The sequence below is a fragment of the Musca domestica genome, unplaced genomic scaffold (assembly GCF_030504385.1).
Source record: "Musca domestica strain aabys unplaced genomic scaffold, Musca_domestica.polishedcontigs.V.1.1 66, whole genome shotgun sequence".
Classification (NCBI taxonomy): Eukaryota; Metazoa; Arthropoda; class Insecta; order Diptera; family Muscidae; genus Musca; species Musca domestica.
The window spans coordinates 2,125,843-2,146,516 of record NW_026712376.1 but is presented as its reverse complement, the minus strand read 5'-3'; the positions used below and the strand labels follow the sequence as shown (position 1 = coordinate 2,146,516).

The 20,674-nt window shown below is 36.9% G+C and overlaps 1 protein-coding gene across 5 annotated transcripts in view; it reads left to right on the top strand.

Annotated features, from left to right (window-relative positions):
• The window catches only part of LOC101900861 (probable serine/threonine-protein kinase DDB_G0282963), a 100,719-nt gene that overhangs the window by 13,932 nt on the left and 66,113 nt on the right, over window positions 1-20,674 (top strand). For all 5 annotated transcript variants that reach the window (XM_005186954.4, XM_005186952.4, XM_005186951.4 and 2 more), the window contains exons 2-9: window positions 6,939-7,287; window positions 7,387-7,692; window positions 10,006-10,261; window positions 10,334-10,983; window positions 11,050-11,177; window positions 14,286-14,547; window positions 14,604-15,336; window positions 15,402-15,557. In XM_005186954.4, the coding sequence (XP_005187011.1) occupies window positions 6,939-7,287; window positions 7,387-7,692; window positions 10,006-10,261; window positions 10,334-10,983; window positions 11,050-11,177; window positions 14,286-14,547; window positions 14,604-15,336; window positions 15,402-15,557 (2,840 nt within the window). The remainder of the gene's footprint in view (window positions 1-6,938; window positions 7,288-7,386; window positions 7,693-10,005; window positions 10,262-10,333; window positions 10,984-11,049; window positions 11,178-14,285; window positions 14,548-14,603; window positions 15,337-15,401; window positions 15,558-20,674) is intronic.

Here is a 20,674-nt window from a genome sequence, read left to right as displayed (position 1 = left end):
GAATATACCGTACATTTAAGATTTGAGCCACTTTTTTCAACCGTCTTTTATGAAATATGATTCTTGAAGTAATGAGTAATCCCTCTGGCAGACCTAGTCTATATGGGTCCTCTTTTTCCTATAGCCCCATATAAAAGTCCTCCCTATATTGGACATATTCATGATTTCGCTCGGGATTTTTACGTATATTAATGAATTCAGATATTTCAATGAAATTGTTTTGAATTCGAGATGTGCATTTTTTATACACTCAACTACAGGGTTGCCCATATTCGACGGACCCATCTGGCAACGCCATGACTTTTGACAGAGATGTCACATCGCTTAATGACATACCGCGTTTGAAGCGCCAGTCCAAGCAGATTTTTACCATGAACCAATACACGCTACGCAAGCGCTCTGAAATAGGTGAAATTTACACGAAGTCAATTGTGAAAACTCAACGTGCTTTTAAAACATTAAAAAATGTGAGAAGTGCGCCTTCTAAGAACACCATTAAGCGTTTATACGAAAAAATTTCGACTGGCAAGGCTCTTTCTAATCCGAAGAGGCCATATAAAAGTCGACCAAGGCGATCGGCCGAGAATATCGCTGCCGTACGAACCAGTGTTGAGAGGTCCCCAAGAACATCCCAAAAACCCCGTTCTCAGCAGTTGAGCATGGCTCGGTCCACTTTGCAACGGATTATTCGCATTGATTTGATTGACGCAAAGAATGTTGCCTGCGGACAAGCCTCGTCGAGTGGAATGGGCCCAAAGAGTCATCGTAATGGCCGAAGATGACGACATTGGTCCGTCGAATGTGGGCAACCCTGTATACGGCTGCTCCATCGAAATAACATACATTGCAATACTATTGTCCAACTTAGATCAAGTTTGGAGATGGGAAATATACAGGGTGAGATGAAAAAACTGCAACCAATTTCAGACTGCCGTGATTTCTAAGCCACTCGTCCGACAGCTGTTAAAATTATTCCAGTGACAGCTCATTATATTGTTTACAAGCATACAAAAGCATTTTGGTGAGAATTTTCCAGAAAAAAGTTATTCGTGATGGAATTTAAGCGGGATAGTGTGATTTCTTTTTATTTGGCTGGAAAACCACAAGTGGCTATCGTTAGCAAACTCCAGCATTTAAATGTGAATAAATCTTTTGTGTCTCGTACCATTGCTCGATACCGTGACACGACGTCAAGAAAGTGGACGGAAGAAAATGGCAACATCAACAGAAATGGTTCGAAAAATTAAGAAGCGACTTTTCGCAGTGGCCGAAAAATGACTCGTGAGCTGAACATATCGCAATTTTCCATTCAACGAATATTGAAAAATGATCTCGGGATAAAACCATTGAAATTCCAAAAAGTGGAAGAACTTACACCGCAACAGAAAGAAAATAGACTTAAAAGAGCTAAAGAGTTCGATCGCTTGGCTGAAAGTGGTGAACTGCCCAATGGGGTTTTCTCCGAAGAGCAGTTTGTAAACAAAGAAAATGATCGTGTTTACCGTGACATCAGAACAAATGCCGAATATTATCGCGAAAATATTCTGGAGGGTGTATTAAAGCCTTCAGCACGCAAACATTTTGGCCGCAAACCTTGGACATTCCAACAGGACTCAGCACCATTGCATTCATCACGCGCCACCCAAGATTGATTACAAAATGAGGTTCCTCGCTTCATTTCCGTGTCCGGAGTATTATGGAAAACAAGGTTGGCACTAAAAAGTACCAAAGTGTCGATCACCTCTATCAAGCGCTTCGCCGGGAATGGGCCAAATTACCGCAGAGCAACATTCGGGCAGCGTGTGACGGTTTTATTGGCCGTTTGAAGGCCACAATTCGTGGCAAAGGTGACCAATTTGAAGGAATCTAAAATTTGATGCTATTTCCGACATTTTTTGCTTTTATTCAACAAAATTTAAAAAAAATGTAACAATTTTGGCATTGGACTTTGTTGCAGATCTTTATCTCACCTTGTACAATTAAATGTGAAGATAGACAATATCGGTCCACTCCATCACAAAGGGTCAACATTTTGAATAATTATGACTCTCATAAAATGTGAAATACGCGTCAGATTCTCCTTGAATTTCACACATTCCAATATACGAAAGATATCGTTTGAAGATGGTAGATACGGATCCACTACTTCTGGTAACTTCTCCACAACGGATCAAACATTTGAAGCTCATAAAAAGCGACATGAGCATCCGATTATTTTCAAATTCAGCACATCCCAATATTTCTATTAGCACAAGATCAGGTGTTGGCAAATATAAAAAGAAGAAAATGATAAAAATAATTTCGATTGTCCTTATTCATTAGTTTCCCAAAGCAGTCATTAGGATTTGCAAACAATGGAAGCATAAGCTAAAAAGGCTCATATATGTACGTGCCGATGTGATACCCGACATCACCACGTTTCTGCTTTAAAACAAAGTAAATAAATGCCTGTTTGACCTTTTTTTGAGAAATATTCATTGACATCTATGGACAAACCATGAATTCAATATTAGGTTAAAATTTTATGTAAGATTTATTTACATAAAAAATAAAAGTTTTTATATCCTCTACCTTTTCAAAAAGGGTATATTAAATTTGTCATTCCATTTGTATCACCTTTAAATGTTCGCCGTAGATCCCATAAATTATATATATATTCAATATTAGTATAACATTTTATGTCGATTGTCCATCTGTCTGTCTATTGAAATCGCCATACAGCCCTCATTATTTGACGTAGAGCTTTTGGTTCGTATTGGAAATGAGATATATCGGATCATTGGTATTGGTATAGCAATCCAAATTACTGTATCTCCCGATATTCGGTATTTTGATGATTTTTGCCACATCTTTAAAATTTGATATTAAGAGTTAGTATAGTTTTCTACTGCTGGTAATTGTATATGTCCAAGTTTTACTACAGCCTCCATTAAACGTTAGCTCGCGAAATTCGGTACTTTGATAGTTTTAGCAATATTTTTCAGAGATTTGTCTAAAAATTGGTATTTTTAATTCGTAATAGGTTCTATCTCCGGTGGCAGAACAATGTATATGTAGGTCCACACACTTATGTATAAAGGTATCTTCGGATATTCGGTGTTTAATTTAAACCACATTTTCTAACATATATTTTTAAAAATTTGTTATTTGTAGTTCATACTCGGTTCTACGACCGGTATCAAAACATTGTCTATATTGGTCCCCTGTTTCCATATAATGGTAACAACCGATATTCGGTATTTTTATAATTCTAGTCACATTTACCCACGGAATTATTCCAAGTTTGATGTTTAAGACTTGGAATAGAAAAAAAGTTTGTAGCATAAAATTGTCTACAGGGTGAGATGAAAAAACGGCAACCAACTTCAGACTGCCGTCATTTCTAAGCCACTTGTCCGACAGCTGTTAAATTTATTCCAGTTATGGTGGCTCTCCGCTCATATTAATCCACCGTGGCATCAGAATAAATGCCGAATATTTTCCGAAAAATATTCTAGAGGGTGTATTAAAGCCTCGACCACGCAAACATTTTGGCCGCGTACCTTTGACATTCCAACAGGACTCAGCACACGCCACCCAAGAATGGTTAGAAAATGAGTTCCTCGCTTCATTTCTAGCGTAAAATGTCCACCAAAATCTCCGGATACCAATCCGTTGGACTATTGTGTCTGGAGTATTTTGGAAAGCAAGGTTGACACTAAAAACACCAAAGTGTCGATCACCTCACGCAAGCGCTTCGCCGGCAGCGTGTGACGGTTTCTTTCTTTGAAGGCCATAATTCGTGTCTAAAGGTGACCAATTCGAACAAATCTAAACTTATTCGTAAATTTGATGCTATTTTCGACATTTCTTGCTTTCAATAAAATTTAAAAAATTTAAAAATTATGGCATTTGACTATGTTGCAGTTTTTTCATCTCACCCACTTTATTGATTTTTGAAAATTTTACGCTTCTTACGCCTCTCTCGCCGATCTTACTGGTATTTATAGTTTAAAGTGGCTAATGATGGAGGGTATTTTAAGTTCGGTCTGGACGAACTTAATTTGTTTTTACTTGATTTCTATTGAAAATGTTGTCAGGTTTAAAAAATGAATCTGCTTTTAATCTTATCTCTTGTATTTTGCTATCTGAATTGATATGATTCATAGCATAAGACGTTTTTTACCCAAATAATATAATTTGACAAAAGAGAAGAAAGAAGAGTTTCCTCTGCGAAATTTGGCACACACATCCAATTTAAAGCGAAGTGTTTTTATACCCTCCACCATACTATAGAGGGTACATTAAGTTTGTCATTTCCTTTGTAACTCCTCGAAATAAGTATTTTAGATAATACACAATATAAATAATTCTTCTATGTTGACTTAGCCATGCCCGTCCGTCTGTTTACTTGTCCGTTTGGGGAAATCAGTCGAACGAAACGAAGTAGGTTGAAAAATAAAGTAGGCTGCTAAAATTTTATCTTTAAGGTACCTTGAATGTTTATCCGATTCCTCCACCATTCTATGGAGGGTAATATAATTATGTCATTCCATTTGTAGCTCCTCGAAACACTACTGTTAGACCCTACAGTGTATATACAGGGCAAGATAAAAAACTGCAACAAAGTCAAACGTCATAAGCAAAAATGTTGGAAATAGCATCAAATCTTAGAATAAATCTAGATTTGTACGAATCGTTCACCTTTGGCACGAATTATGGCCTTCAAACGGCCAATGAAACCGTCACACGCTGCCCGAATGTTGCTATGCCGTATTTTGGCCCATTCCCAGCGAGGCGCTTGCTTAAGGTGATCGACACTATGGTATTTTTTAGTGCCAACTTTGCTTTCCAAAATACTCCAGACTCAATAGTCTAACAGATTGGTATACACAGATTTTGGTGGTCATTGTGCGCTGGAAATGAAGCGAGGAACTTTATTTTGTAATCATTCTTGGGTGGCGCGTGCTGAGTGCGAAGGTGCTGAGTCCTGTTGAAATGTCCAAGGTCTCTCCGCTCCTATTAATCGACCGTGGCATCAGAATTAATGCCGAATATTATAGCGAAAATATTCTGGAGGGTGTATCAAAGCCTTTGGCTCGCAAACATTTTGTCTGCAGGCCTCGGACATTCCAACATGACTCAGCTCCATCGCACTCAGCTCTTGCCACCCAATTATGGTTACAAAATGAGGTTCCTCGCCTCATTTCCAGCGCACAATGGCCACCAAAAACTCCGGATACCAATCCGTTGGACTATTGTGTCTGGAGTATTTTAGATAGCAAGGTTGGCATTAAAACATACCAAAGTGTCGATCACCTCCAGAAAGCGCTTCGCCGGGAATGGGCCAAAATACCGCAGAGCTACATTCGGGCAGCGTGTGACGGTTTCATTGGCCATTTGAAGGCCATAATTCGTGCCAAAGGTGACCAATTCGTACAAATCTAAACTTATTCTAAAATTTTATGCTATTTCCGACATTTTTTACTTTCATTCAATAAAATCTAAAAAAAAAATAAAATTATGGCGTTTGACTTTGTTGCGTTTTTTTAAATTTTTGCTGCTTTTTTCAGTGGATTTTTATACCCTACACCACAAGGTGGTCAGGGCATTATGTCTTTGTGCATTTGTTTGTAACATGGAGAAGGAAACGAGATAGGCCTATAGTTACTTTTGAGAACCTTCATAGAATCACTTTCTGAGTCGATTTATGCATGTCAGTCCGTCTGTCCGTCCGTCCGTCCGTCCGTCCGTCCGTCTGTCCATGTATTCTTGTGAACAAAATGCAGGTCGCATTTATTATCCAATTGAGATAAAATTTTCCAAACAACATTTGTTTGGCCCAAGGACGAACCCTATTGAAATTGGAGATAATCGGTAAAAATTTAGATATAGCTCCCATATATATCTTCGTCCGATTTGCCTTTTATTGTGCACCAAACGTGTAATATCAGCCTGAATAGTATGGAATTTTGCACATTCAACCAAATTAGACCTGAAAATAAGTATGCCAAATTTGATCGAAATCGGTGCAGATATAGCTATAGCTCCCATATATATTGTTCATCCGATTTGTTATTTTTGTCCTCCGCATCCGCAATATGCACTCTGTAACAGCTATATTCAGGGAAATATATCAAATATAGCTCAGAAATATCTTTGCCAAATTTTATCGAGATCGGTTCAGATTTGGATATAGCTCACATATATATCTTTATCTGATTTCAAATTAATTTTCACCAAATGGGCAATACAAGTCCGAATTTAAAAGACACAAAAGCTTCAGCATATTTAGTCCTTTAAACTTTAAATTATAATTATAATCATAGCGTGTATGATTGAACTCTCCCATAAAAACTTTTAATAGTTATGTGGAGCTCTACTAAATTAGCAAAGTGGTGTAGGGTATCATAAAATCGGCCCCGCCCGACTTTAGGACTTTCTTTACTGGTTTTATATGAGCTAGTTCCTTTCAAATGGGTTTAAAAGGTTCGGCACGGACGAACTTAGCTGCATTTTACTTGACATAATTTGTATCCGACTTCGTGGCTTGAGTCTTTTAGTCTAATCATTTCGTAAGATAATAGTAAGCTATTTTTTCTTATATATTTTCTAGGCCTAACTAACTGTTTGACTTACTGTCAATATTGCCTACTAGTAAGGCAAATGGCATGTAGCTGTCATTACAAGCAGTGCTGAAAGTGGCACATGTGCCTATACATTGTTTTGCCAACCCTAAATTGTTTTATATCTTTTCTTATTCGTAGTTTACAATGTCTGTATGAAAGGAGAACAGAGAACCCCACGTTTTATGGTTAACGACATCTCTATTTTGAACTCACCCATGTGTACATTTATTGTGGCCAACTCATTCATTTCAAACAAACATTTATTTATGTGTACATATATATGCTCTCTTGTCTAATTCAATTATACACATTTTTCTTTGACATTTTTAGGGTCAAACCGAAAGCAAAAGGCATTCAAAGAAACACAATGCAGGTGAAATTCAAACCAAAGGTACGGCCATGTCTTTTGGATTTCGCAAAAATCTCAATACAACGCCTAAAAAATTGAAAAAATTGCTAAAGGGAGAAAACGGCAAAAAGAAACAGGATATATGTAATAATGTCTGTACGAATGACACAGAAGCTGACATTTCGGCTGAGCAAATTGATTCGGGTGGTTATGATACAGCAGACAATGGTACGAAGTTCGCTCAAACTAATGTTGGAAATGATGTGAAAAGTACAACAGGTATGACAACAACCAACCCAACAATGACGAAGGATGATAATGGCAATGCAGGTAAATCAACTTTGGCATACTTCCCATAAAACAAAATAACCAATATTCATTTATGAATATGTTTTTCTATTTTTTTTTAATTATTCGATTTTTAATTAGATTTACTCAACAATGTTCACTTTGATAAAATGGGAGCAGTGGCCGCAAACAACTTGAACTCGGGCAACACATCAACAGTCACAAACAATACAACAGGGTTGTTGACGGGCGTTGGAGGTGGTGGTGGTGGTGGTAATGGAAATGTTCTACTACCTGGTGCCGGCAGTCGCTTTGGCTATCGTGGACCGATACGACCATCATCTACAGATATAACATCCCGTAGTAAGAACGAAACAAACGATAATGTTGAGAACAATAACAATGCTATAGCAGGAAACAACATCAAAGGACAACTCGTGAGTAACTGTAAGTATTGTTTTTAGCGATGTGTGTGTGAGTGGAGAAGTGAGGTGTTTTAGTATTTTGTAATTGAAGGGAATGAACACCTGCTCAAAAAGTTTTTTTTTTTTTAACGACAGCACGTTTTGCATTTATTTCAAAGCGTAATTTAAATTCAAGATAACGATTTATATCAATAGCAAGCAAATGGCTGAATTAATGTTGTAGAAATATTTAACATTCAACAAAAAACGATCAGAAGAGTTTAGCTAAGGTCCTCGAAGGCAGGGCTATTGAACAGGCAGGAGATATTTATTATTTATCAGTCCCTTGAATTTTCTCAGTTTGCTAAAAATAATTACCGGTAAATCCATATTTGAGAAATTAAAACAGTTTTGAATGGTGTAAAGTCGGGCTGGATCGGATACATGATTTCCTACGCCATTATGCATTTTTAGTAGAGCTACCCCTAACAATTAAACGTTTGTATTTGGGAATTTATGTTTATCATATCAACTATAATCTTTTTTTAAACGGCTAAATATAAATTGAATCGCAAGACACTAATGTGAGGGAGGCATATCCTAGTCAGAGTTGATTTCTTTTGGCAACCCAAACAAATTTAAAACATAACAAAAAAAATATAAAATAAAATTGAACAAGTAAAAAAGCATTAAGTTCGGCCGGGTCAAACTTTTAATACCCTCCACCTTAGGGTAAAGGAAACATTAAAGCCCATATATCAATTTTTAGACATATTCATTTTAGACAATATCGAATATCGGGAAATACGGCTATATAGGGACTATTCCAAAACGTGGACCTGTAATTACAAATGATTCGCCACACGAACTAGGAAAAAATGTGGCAAAAACCATTAAAATACAGAATATCGGGAGGTACCGTTATATGGGGACTATACCAAAACGTGGACCAATACATACAATGTTTCGCCACACGAACTAGGACCCGTTATGACCTAGAGTTTCTGTCACTTTTGTGGGGGAGGTACCAGAAGGAATCCGCCGATATATCAAATTTTCACACCAAATCTTGTTTTAGTAAAAATATTGGGATGTGTGAAATTTGAAGAAAATCGGTTACTTATTTCGCGTTTTGTTATTCAAAAATTTGACCCCTTTATGGTGCAGTTACTAGAAACAGTGGGCCAATACATCAAAATATTCCCATATAAGACTTTGCGTTGATGGAAGCATTGGGATGTGCCGAGTTTAAAAGGAATCGGATACTTATTTCCCATTTTATGAGAGTTTTAATTATTCCGAATTTTCACCCCTTGTGGGAGGTACCGATATTGTCTATTTTCGCACCAGACTTAACACTGATGAAATATTAGTGTTAATTTGACCCCTTTATGGTGCAGTTACTAGAAACAGTGGGCCAATACATCAAAATATTCCCATATAAGACTTTGCGTTGATGGAAGCATTGGGATGTGCCGAGTTTAAAAGGAATCGGATACTTATTTCCCATTTTATGAGAGTTTTAATTATTCCGAATTTTCACCCCTTGTGGGAGGTACCGATATTGTCTATTTTCGCACCAGACTTAACACTGATGAAATATTAGGATTTGCAAAGTTTGCACAAAATTAGATCATTTCTTGTTCTATGAGGTGAATTATTTTCAGTGTCAATTTTGTCGATGGGGGAGATACCAGAAGGAGTAGATCGATGTTGCCCTTCTCCGAACTCAATCTAAATTTGACAATAATATTACGATATATAAAGTTTGCACCAAAACGGATACTCGCTTCGAGAGTTATGGCCAGACCCTATCGATTATTATTTCGATGAGGCACATTTTGGTTGTATTAAATGAAATATATATACCCTCTATAGCTATATAGCTGAGGCTTTAAAAACAGTAATGTAGAATGAGAAAATAAATTATATGGCCTTTTAGTATAGTTAAGGAATGCGGTTAACAATTTATGAACAAATTGTCCATTTGCTCCAAATAAAGATTTTTTGAATAATTAATAAACAATTTTCGAACGTAAACAGATTTGACACCAGCATTTTTTAACGCATTGACCAAAATTAGTTGATTTTCCCTCAATATTTTTTTTATAATTTTTCAAAATGGTTTTGTAAAAGAAAAATGTAAGAATCATAAAATTGAAGCAACCTTATTCCATCAGTTTTAAAAGGATGTTTTAGGCTTACATAAGCATGTTGCCTCAGACTCTAACTAAACAGTTTCCCAACGACACCAGAAGTTTTTCTTTTGGTTTTTTCACCTTTTTTATGTTTCATATTTCTTTAATGTGCCTATAATGCTTTTATCTAACGTCACATTATTTTTCCCATTTATAAGTGAAACGTCGTTCAAAGAGCGCACATGCCGGACGTACACCATCCACATCCAATGAAAGCGATACCGAAGCAAGTGCTGCACCTCGTGCCACTCAGCCCAAGACGATAACGTTCAATTTAAAACAAAACAGCACCATTGAGTATGACAGACGTCAGTTCTTTGAGCAGCCACCTGTGTCTGGTATAAGTGGTCGCCATGGCTATGGAGGAATGGCAAAAAGTAATGTCATTACAACGGGCATGCACAACAATGTCATGTAAGTAGTGCATAGAAATTGACTTTTTTTAAGACCTTCTATATATATTATTGTTTCTTTTGTATTACTTAGACTACGGCCCACAGCCAGATTGCCATTGGCCTCAACGACAACGGCTCCGGCAACAACAACTGCAACAGCTTATACCAAATACACTCTGCAGACAGTCAGTTTACCAAAGCCGGAATTTGCTGTACCCATTAGCATTAATGTATCGACGCCAACAACTCCAGCCAGCACTTCATACAATTCCTCCTCATCGACATCGTCACGCACCAGAGACAATTCATGGAACCGTCCACAGCATCCACTGACAGATTCCAAAGCAGCCAAACATATGACAAACAGCACTCGACGAACATTCTCCGGCAGCCGAGAGATTTCTGCTGATTCGGGTATTGCTAGTCTTGACATGGCTCTCGACAGTTCCGGTTCCAGTCGAATGAGTACTGGCGCCCACAAATCATCTCCGAAACGAAGTCGCAGTCGTCCACGTAATTTACAGATGGTAATGAATGGTCGTCATCGTTTCGAGGTGAGAGATTTGGATGACTCCTTGTCGAGTGGAGATAGTTCTATTGTTGAACCTTTGGCCTTACCAAAGTTGCCAACTGAAAATCAAACTGTGCCACTACCGCTTAGCGGTTTGATACGCTCCAATACGGTATTGAGTCGTGAATCCTATGAGTCACGCAATGCTGAAAATAAACAGAAACAAACAGGTACTCAGGGAAAGAATATTTTTTGGAGGAGGGCTTAATAATTATTTGAGTCTTGTGTAATTTTAGTAAAATTGGATACTGATTTGGGTAACATAAGTCAATCAACATCGAGGCAAGCTTCGGAGGAAGATAGTGAATTTGTTGACGAAGAAAAGCTACATCTGGATAGATCGGCCACGGAGAAAGGAGCAAAGGTGCATTTTTTTGAATATTTAATTTAATTAAATAATTTAAATCGGATCTAAATCAATGTCAAAATCTTTGCTTAAATTCGGTCGGTACCGTTTTAGTATCCATTGAAAAGATATATAATTCGAAGAGCTATAAGCTTTAAAAGCACGTACAATTCGGAAAAATAAAAATGAAAGCGACAGTGGTGCTCGAGCATAATCCCAACGCCATTGCAATTATGTGGATTATGTCTCGATTTTTTGGTAATAACCCCCATAATAAAGGTCAATCCGGACATAGCGGACGTAATGCCCCGGATTGACCTTAAATTAAAAAAAAAAATATTAAGTTTAAAAAAACTATAGATTGCGTAGCCAGTGTTGGACATATCCCAGAGGAGAAAATCCCAAGTGCCGGCCACATACAAAAATTATAACGTTTAGAAAAACTATGGATCGCGTAGCTAATGTTGGACATACGCCAGATGAGGAAGCCTTTAGTCCCAGCCGAAGGCTGCTTTGATACATATTCGTAGAGAAAATCTCAGTTTTATGATTTTTATCACAAACATATTCGGAACTACAAAAGATATCAGCCCATTTGGCATTTTGAAAGGCAAGAACATAGGCTTTAATGTAGTATATAGATCTTAGTACCCCTTAGTGGGTCCATTTTCGACATTTTAAGGGTTTTCAAAACTTTTGGTACAAAAATACCAATTTCCTTGTATTGCTCCAGAAAGGATTCAATCATATGACCACATGCTGTAAAAGTATTTCCATAAGCAACATACTCATTCCAAAAATAGTTTAAGGGCGTTAAATCGCACGATCTAGGTAGCCAATTGACCGTTCCTGAAAGTAAAAAAAAAATTTCTCCGAAATCGCCTCCCAATAAGCCCATTGGATTATCGGTCCACTCCTTCTGGTACCAACAAAAGGTCGAAATTTTCAAAAAATAAAAAAATTCGGCGAAAATGACATCAGCCCACAAAGGGTCAAAATTTTTAAAAATTATAACGCTTATCAAATGTGTTATAAGAGTTCGATTGTCTTCAAATTACACACATAACATTCTTTTTATTAACCCAAGGTCTGGTATGAATATGAAATATATCGGTCCACTCCTTCTGGTACCTCTAAAAAAACTCGAAATTTTCAAAAAAAAATAAATAAATAATTCACAGACAGAGAAAGGTTGAACCGATTGTGCTCCAACTATGCGAATCCTACTATTTGCATCAGTGTCTGGTCTGGTGGACTAATGGACAATATCGGTCCACTCCATCAAATACCTCCCCCACAAAGGGTCACCATTTTGAATATCCATGAAGCTCATAAAACGCAAAATTAATATCCGATTCCATTTAGACTACGAACATCTCAATATTTTATATTATCTCAAGATCTAATCGGTCCATTTCTTCTGATACCTCCCCACAAAGGCTCAACGTTTTGAATAGCCAAAACGATCATAAAATCCGAGATAAGCATCCGGTTTTTCACACAACCCATTATTTTTACTAACACAAGATCTGCTGTGAATATGGGATATCTCGGTCTTCTCCTCCTGGTACTCTCCCCACAAACGGTCCCAATTTTGAATATCCATGAAGCTCATAAGACTCGAAATTAACATCCGATTTCATTCAGAATTGGTACATCTCAATATTTCCATAAACATAAGATCTGTTATAAGGATGGTAGATATCGGACCATTTCTTCTGGTACCTCACTCACAAAATGGTCAAAATTTTCAATACTTTTATCTGTCGAAAATTCTGAAACAAGTCAGCGATTCTTTAAAACTTGCTACTTCTAGATATTTCTCTCAACCAGAAACCTGGGATACATATGAAATTTATGATTTCCCATAAAATCGGATATAAATGTTCAATTTTCTTTAAATTTTGCCAATACCAATATTTATACCCTACACCACATAGTGGTAAGGGTATTATGTCTTTGTGCATTTGTTTGTAACATGGAGAATGAAACGAGATAGACCCATAGTTCCTTTTTATGATCAGCATAGAAACACATTTTGAGTCGATTTATGCATGTCCGTCCGTCCGCCTGTCTGTCCATGTATTTTTGTAAACAAAATGCAGGTCGCATTTATCATTCGATTGAGAGAAATTTTCTAAATAACATTTGTTTGGCTCAAGGACGAACCCTATTAAAATTGGTGAAAATCGGTCCAAATTTAGATATAGTTCCCATATATATCTTCATCCGATTTTAAATTTGAATTTTTTTACATCGGAGCAAATTCGGCCATGTGCTGCAAATTTGGTGAAAATCGGGCCAGATATAGCTATAGCTCCCATATATATGTTTCATCCGATTTTGGTGTTTAAGTCCCTTACATTCGTTATATGCACTCCACGAGACTGATATTTAGCACCAGATATCAGATACAGCCTAGCAATTCGTAAATCAAATTTTATCAAGTTCGGTTATGATTTGCATATAGCTTCCATATATATCGTCATCCGATTTTAGGTTTCTTGTGCACCAAATGGCTAATATCAGTCCAAATGGTGTGAATTTTGGCCCTTCCGACCGAATTCAGTATAGTAAGTAAGTACTTTAAATTTGGTGGAAATCGGTTCAGATATAGCTATAGCTTCCATATATATATTTCATCTGATTTGGTGTTTAAATCTCCAAAGTTCGGAATATGCACTCTACCATAATTATATTTTGTACCAGATATCTTATAGAGCTAAGAAATGCCCAATATAAACTTTTCTTTTACGAAAGCTCCACTAAATATGCATAGTGGTGTTGGGTATCATATAGTCGGCCCCGCCAGACTTTTGAGGTTTTATCTGTTTTAGGTGAAGTGTGAAATTGAATTTTTCATTCGACTATATCTGATACCTCACGCACATTTTATCATTTTCTAAAAATGATCACATATCTCATAAAAGGTAAAGGAAGAAGATTACTATGTAGGCCATGATATGGATACTTATGTAGGCCATGATATGGATACTGAAAACTTTTGAAGGAAATCCAAACTGTGAAATAAATTTATCTCCTGTGTAACCCCATCAAATTACACTTTGTGAAGTACTCGGTAAACAAAATAAAAATAAATTATTTCTTTTTGTTTTTCATTTGTAGGAACGTCAATTCAAAGACATCAATACATGTTCCAGCAAAACATCGTCTCCCGGAAGTTCAATTATTTCATCCTGGTGTAATGCAGGCGAGTCATTGGCAGCGAATGATTTTAGTACGTTAAGTTTGGATAGCAGTGAGGATAGCAATAAGCAGGACAATAAACTCCTAGAGGAGAAAAAGGAAAGCACACGTAATCTGTCGTTTGAAATTAATGATGATGACCTGGTCACACTAAATACCGATGTACAAATCAGCACATTATGTATGTAGCAATAATTCATTTAATTTCGAGCAATTTTTAACCCATTATTTTTATAGCTTCACTAACTGAACCTGTTACGCTCAACGATGAAATCGATGCTTTACCAAAAGAATCCACAACACTAGATGTACTATCCGATAACGTCATGGACGATATGGTGGAACGCCCGAAAACCCTTTGCCACTCATTGAATGAGACTAAATTTGCCGAAATGGCTTTGGAGGGTAGCACATTTCTATTGGATGACGAAACTTCACCTACCGACAGCTTGGTCAGTAGTAGCGAATCCGAAGGAGCGGCCTGCAAACAAAAGAAACACAAAATCAATGAGGAATTGCAGGAGAAGGATATCGATGAAATTTCGCCAGAATTAGACTTGGCTAGCCCTCTATCGCCCGGTACTCCAACTCACTGCTCGCGTTCTCTGTCCCTCTCGGACTGTGGTAATTTAATTGATGATGAGATAGCCGATCAGCCGGCTCTACTATTCAATCAAGAATCACAGGATGGTGGGGCAGAGAGCGGCGCATCGCGCAGAGATCGAACCGATACACCAACTCTGATGGAGAGCTTAAGTTCGCTGCGCAACTCCATACACAGCCAAACGAATAGGTCACGCAGTGCCCTATACCAGGCCATGGAGTTGAGTTTGCGTACACCTCTGTCTGTGCGCAAGGCAGTGATGGAACGGGCTGAGTCGCTCGACACGCTCTCGCCATGCGAATCAATTTGTTCCGATGATTTGATGATGGATTTCGATATGGCCAGCAGCATGGATTCGATTGATAGGTGAGAGTCTGTCTGTCATGTGTTTCACACTCAACATTAATTGTGTGTTTTTTGTAATATTACAGATCGGTGTCCATCAAAAGTCGCAGTGGTTCTGATTTAAATAAAATTGATGACAGTGAGCTGTTCTCCGAGCTAGATCGCAAAGGTAGCGATGTTATGAAAGAGTTGAATAATCTTCTGAGAAATAATTCCAAGAAAAACAAAGATCGAGATATAACGTAAGTAAAGCCACTTTGTAGACATTTGGATTAGCGTGCCTCCCATTGTTATCTCGTAAGTTTGCAGTGATTTTCATGAATTTGTTTTCCATTCTGGGAATCAGATAGAAGAGAATACTTTTGTAAAGTAAATATATTTTTTTGCTTAAGGGCCGATTAGACTTGATGTTAGTGTCATATGTAAATTGATTTTTCACATTGTATTTTATATATTCTATACGCCACATAGTGGTAAGGGTATTATGTCTTTGTGCATTTATTTGTAACAGGAAGCGAAGGAAGCGAAATAGACCCATAGTTACTGTTTAGGATCATCATAGAATCATTTTTATACCCTCCACCATACTATGGAGGGTATATTAACTTTGTCATTCCGTTTGTAACTCCTCGAAATACTCATGTAAGACCTAAAAAAATATATATTCTTGATCAGCGTAAAATTCTATGTCGATTAAGCGATGTCCGTCTGTTTGTCTGTGTGTCTGTCTGTCCGTCCGTCCGTCTGTTGTAATTACGCTATCTTTCGAACGAATCGAGCTAGAAGGCTAAAATTTTGCAGACATGTTTATTTTACCAGTAGGCTAAATTAATTTGGTAAATGGGTCATGTAGGTCCACGTTTTCATAAAGCCCCCATATAACGGTACCTCGCGATATTCGGTATTTTGATGATTTTAGGGATATTATTCATCGGAATTGTTTAAAATTTGGTATTTGAAGTTCCAAAGGGATACTACACCCTATGACAGAAAATTGTCTGTGCACGTCCACGTCTTCGTATAGCCCCCATATAACGGTACCTCCCGATATTCGGTATTTTGATGATTTTAGCGACCTTTTTCCCGGAAGTAATTTAAAATTTGGTATTTGAAGTTCAAAATGGATACTACACCCTAAGGCAGAAAATTGTTTGTGCAGGTCCACGTCTTCGTATTGCCCCTGTATAACGGTACCTTCCTATATTCGGTATTTTGACGATTTTAGCGAAATTATTTACCGGAATTGTTTCAAATTTCAAATCATTATTTACCGTTTATTTCAAGAATCCAATTTGAATATGGTAATAGGTTATGACAAACAATGCCTTTTTTAGGTCCACGTCGTATAGACTCCAATATAACAGCTATATTCGGTATTTTTTAAAATTTTAACAGAATTTTTAACGGATAGTAATTTTTTAAAAATTTCAAATTCGTTTCAAATGGTGGAGGGTATTAAAAGTTCAGCCTGGCCGAACTTACTGCTTTTTAACTTGTTTCTGAGTCGAATTAATCATGTCAGTCAGTTCGCCTGTCCGTTCGTCCGTCTGTCCATGTGTTCTTTTGAACAAACAGCAGGTCGCATTTATTATCCGATTGAGATGAAATTCTCTAAACAATATTTGTTTGGCCCAAGAACGAACCCAATTCAAATAATCGGATCAGATATGGATATAGCACTCATATATCTTCCAATAAGTCGCAATTATCTGAATTTTTGCACATCCAACTGAATGCAGTCTAGAAGCCAGTACATCAAATATGGTGAAATTCGGTTCAGATATAACCATAGCTCCCATATATATGTTTCATTCGATTTGGAACTTAAGTCTCTCACATTCATAATATCCATTCGACAACAATGATATTTGGTTCCAGATATCTTATAGAGCTCGAAAATGCCTCTGCAAAATTTTCTAAAGATCGGTTCTGATTTGGATATAGCTCCCATATATATATATATATATATATATATTCAACCAATTTCGGGTTGATTGTGTAATAAATGGCCAATATAAGTCCAAATGACCTGAATTTTGGCGCATCCAACCGAATTCAATCTGGAAGCAAGTAAATAAAATTTGGAGAAAATCAGTACAGATATAGCTATAGCTCCTTTATATATGTTTCATCCGATTTGGAGTTTTAAGTCCCTCACAAGAGTAATATGCATTCGACAACAATGATATTTGGTACCAGTTATCAGATGCAGCCCAGAAATACCTCCGCTAAGTTATACCAAGATCGGTACCGATTTGGATATAGCTCCCATATATATCTTCAACTGATTTCGAGTTAATTGTGCACCAAATGGCCGATTTCAAAATCCTGAATCAGTCTAGAAGTAAGTACTTCGAATTCGAAGATAATCTGTTCAGATATATGTTTCATACGATTTGGTGTTGAAGTCCCTCAAATTCGTAATATGCATTCGACAACGATGATATTTGGAGCCAGATATCTTATGGGGTTCGGAAATACCTCTGCCAAATTTTACAAAGATCGGTTCAGATTTGGATATAGGTCCTATATATATATATATATATATATATGTATATATATATATATATATATATATATATATATATATATATATATATATATATATATATATATATATATATATATATATATATATATATATATATATATATATATATATATCTTCAACCGATTTCCGGTTAAGTCCTGAATTTTTGTACATCTGGCCGAATTCAGTCCAGAAGCAAGTACATCAAATTTGGAGATTCAGATATAGCTATAGCTCTATAATGGCTTGATTCCGCATCCCTTATTTTATTATGTGTACTGTCGAATTCCATTATTATTTTTTAAAATCGGTGATGCCAATAGATGCCTTTCCAAATTAAATTACAGAATAATGTCTATTTAATGTAATTAAATTCTTTCATTGTTGAATATATTTAGTTATGGTTAAGATGTTTCCATTACTCATTTTAATTTTTTTTTCCATCTCAAGAAAACACCGTTCACGAAAAAATATTTTATGACGTATAAAAGGTACAGTGAAAATACAAAAATTTGGTAATAAAAGAAGTTACCGTTTGCGGTGTCATTCCACTTTAACCCCTGTTTTTCTTTATTCAGTTTCCCACAGTTGCTTACCAAAAATAAAAAGAAGCCCACACAAAAATAAAACCAAAATACAATTTCAAACTCCCGCATGCCGTAACTACTTTCTTAGTATGAATTCATTAAAACGAAACCGCTGTAATCAATTATAAGAGCATGAGGGAAAAACAAAAACAACAAAAACACAATAAACTCAAAATGCCAAAGAAATAAAAACAAAAAATAAAATCACTCACAAACATTGGGTAGCAGGCAACACAAAATACGTTGTAGCATACTGCCGGTGCCCAATCACGTAAAAACCTGACCTTTCACCAGAAAATGATTTTATTGCTGCAAACCAAAATTGGAAATACACAAAGTCGCTCAGTCAACACCAAAAAACAAAGCCACAAATGAAAGCAAACTTAAATAAAAAAGAATGCTGCAGGCATTAAAGTCTGTTCGAGCAATAAAAAATAGTTAATGATAAATGTATAAAAATCCTATGTTATGCAGTCATTATAGTAGTAAAAATTATAAAAAGTTACATCCGAAATCGCTACTTTAATAGAATTAAATTAATCTTTGAAGGGAGAATTATGAATTAATGATCAGTCTAAATACACCTTCCCATAAGTCCCACGGTCGATTAATGCGAGCGGGAAGCGACCATCGGCTGTTACGGCGGCCCACAACATCACCATGGCCGGCGCTTGAATTCTTTTGGCCAACCGAAGGTGCACATTTTCACCTGACCTCTTTGGCAAGTAAACACGATAATTTTGTTTGTTTACAAACTGCTCATCGGAGAAAACCAAATTCGGCAGTTCACCACTTTCGGACAAGCTAAGCAACTCTTTAGCTGTTTTGGGTCTATTTTTTTCTGTTGCGGTGTAAGTTCATGAACTTTTTAGAATTCCAAAGGCTTTACCCCGAGCTCACTTTTAAATATTTGCCGAATGGAATATTGCGATATGTTCAGCTCGCGAGCCATTCTTCGGCAACTGCGACGTGGGTTTCGATCAAGTCGCTTCTTTACCTTCCGAATCATTTCTGCTGATGTTGTTGTTTTCTTTCGTCCACCTCCTTGACGTCAGGCGGCACGAGACACAGAAGATAGCCGCTTGTGCTTTTCCAGCTAAATATATATAAATCACACTATGACGCTTGAATTCTCACCAAAATGCTTTTGTACGCTTCTAAACAACATAATGAGCTGTCACTGGAATCATTTTAACAGCTGAATGAAGAGTGGCTTAGAAATTACATCTCACCCTGTACATTTTTCATTGGGCCAAAAATTGTGTAACACCTCGAAATATTGGTCCCCGACGAAGGAAACTATAAACGGATCTTCCTATCTCTCCCAGCTGAGTCGATACATTTATGTATGTCCATCCGTCCGTCTGTCCATGTCAATTTGTAATCACGCTACAGGGTGTTACTATGGCCCGATATTAGAAGTCGGGTTATGGTCAGAATAAAAGCCTATTGTTTTTAAAGAAGATCACAAAGTATTTAAGGGTTAAAACAGAAAGTTTTCCTGATTTTGCTGTTGCTCTACTGGCCACAATTATAAACCAATCGGGTAATATAAACCATAACTTTTATGTCAAAAAAAAAAAAAAAAAAAAATAATCGCGACCAAATCACATATATATTAAAAGATCACTTTTGACCATTACCGTGATCCTGATAGTTAAGATATGGGATACACAGGGTGAGATGAAAAAATTGCAACCAACTTCAGACCGCTGTCATTTCTAAGCCACTCGTCCGACAGCTGTCAAAATTATTCCGGTGACAGCTCATTAAATTGTTTACAAGCGTACAAAAGCATTTTGGTGAGAATTTTCCAGAAAAAAAGTTATTCGTGATGGAATTCAAGCGTGATAGTGTGATTTCTTTATGTTTGGCTGGAAAACCGCAAGTGGCTATCTTTAGAGCTCTCCAGCATTTAAATGTGAATAAATCGTTTGTGTCTCGTACCATTGCTCGTTACCGTGATACTGGTAGCGTAGCCACCACGTCAAGGAAGTGGACGGAAGAAAACAACAAAATCAGCAAAAATGGTTCAAAAGGTAAAGAAGCGACTTGATCGAAACTCACGTCGCAGTGGCCGAAAAATGACTCGTGAGCTTATTCCATTCGGCAAATATTGACAAATGAGCTCAGGGTAAAGCCATTGTAATTCCAAAAAGTGCAAGAACTTACACCGCAACAGAAAGAACAATTAAAAAAGCAGTAAGTTCGGTCGGGCCGAACTTTGAATACCCTCCACCAT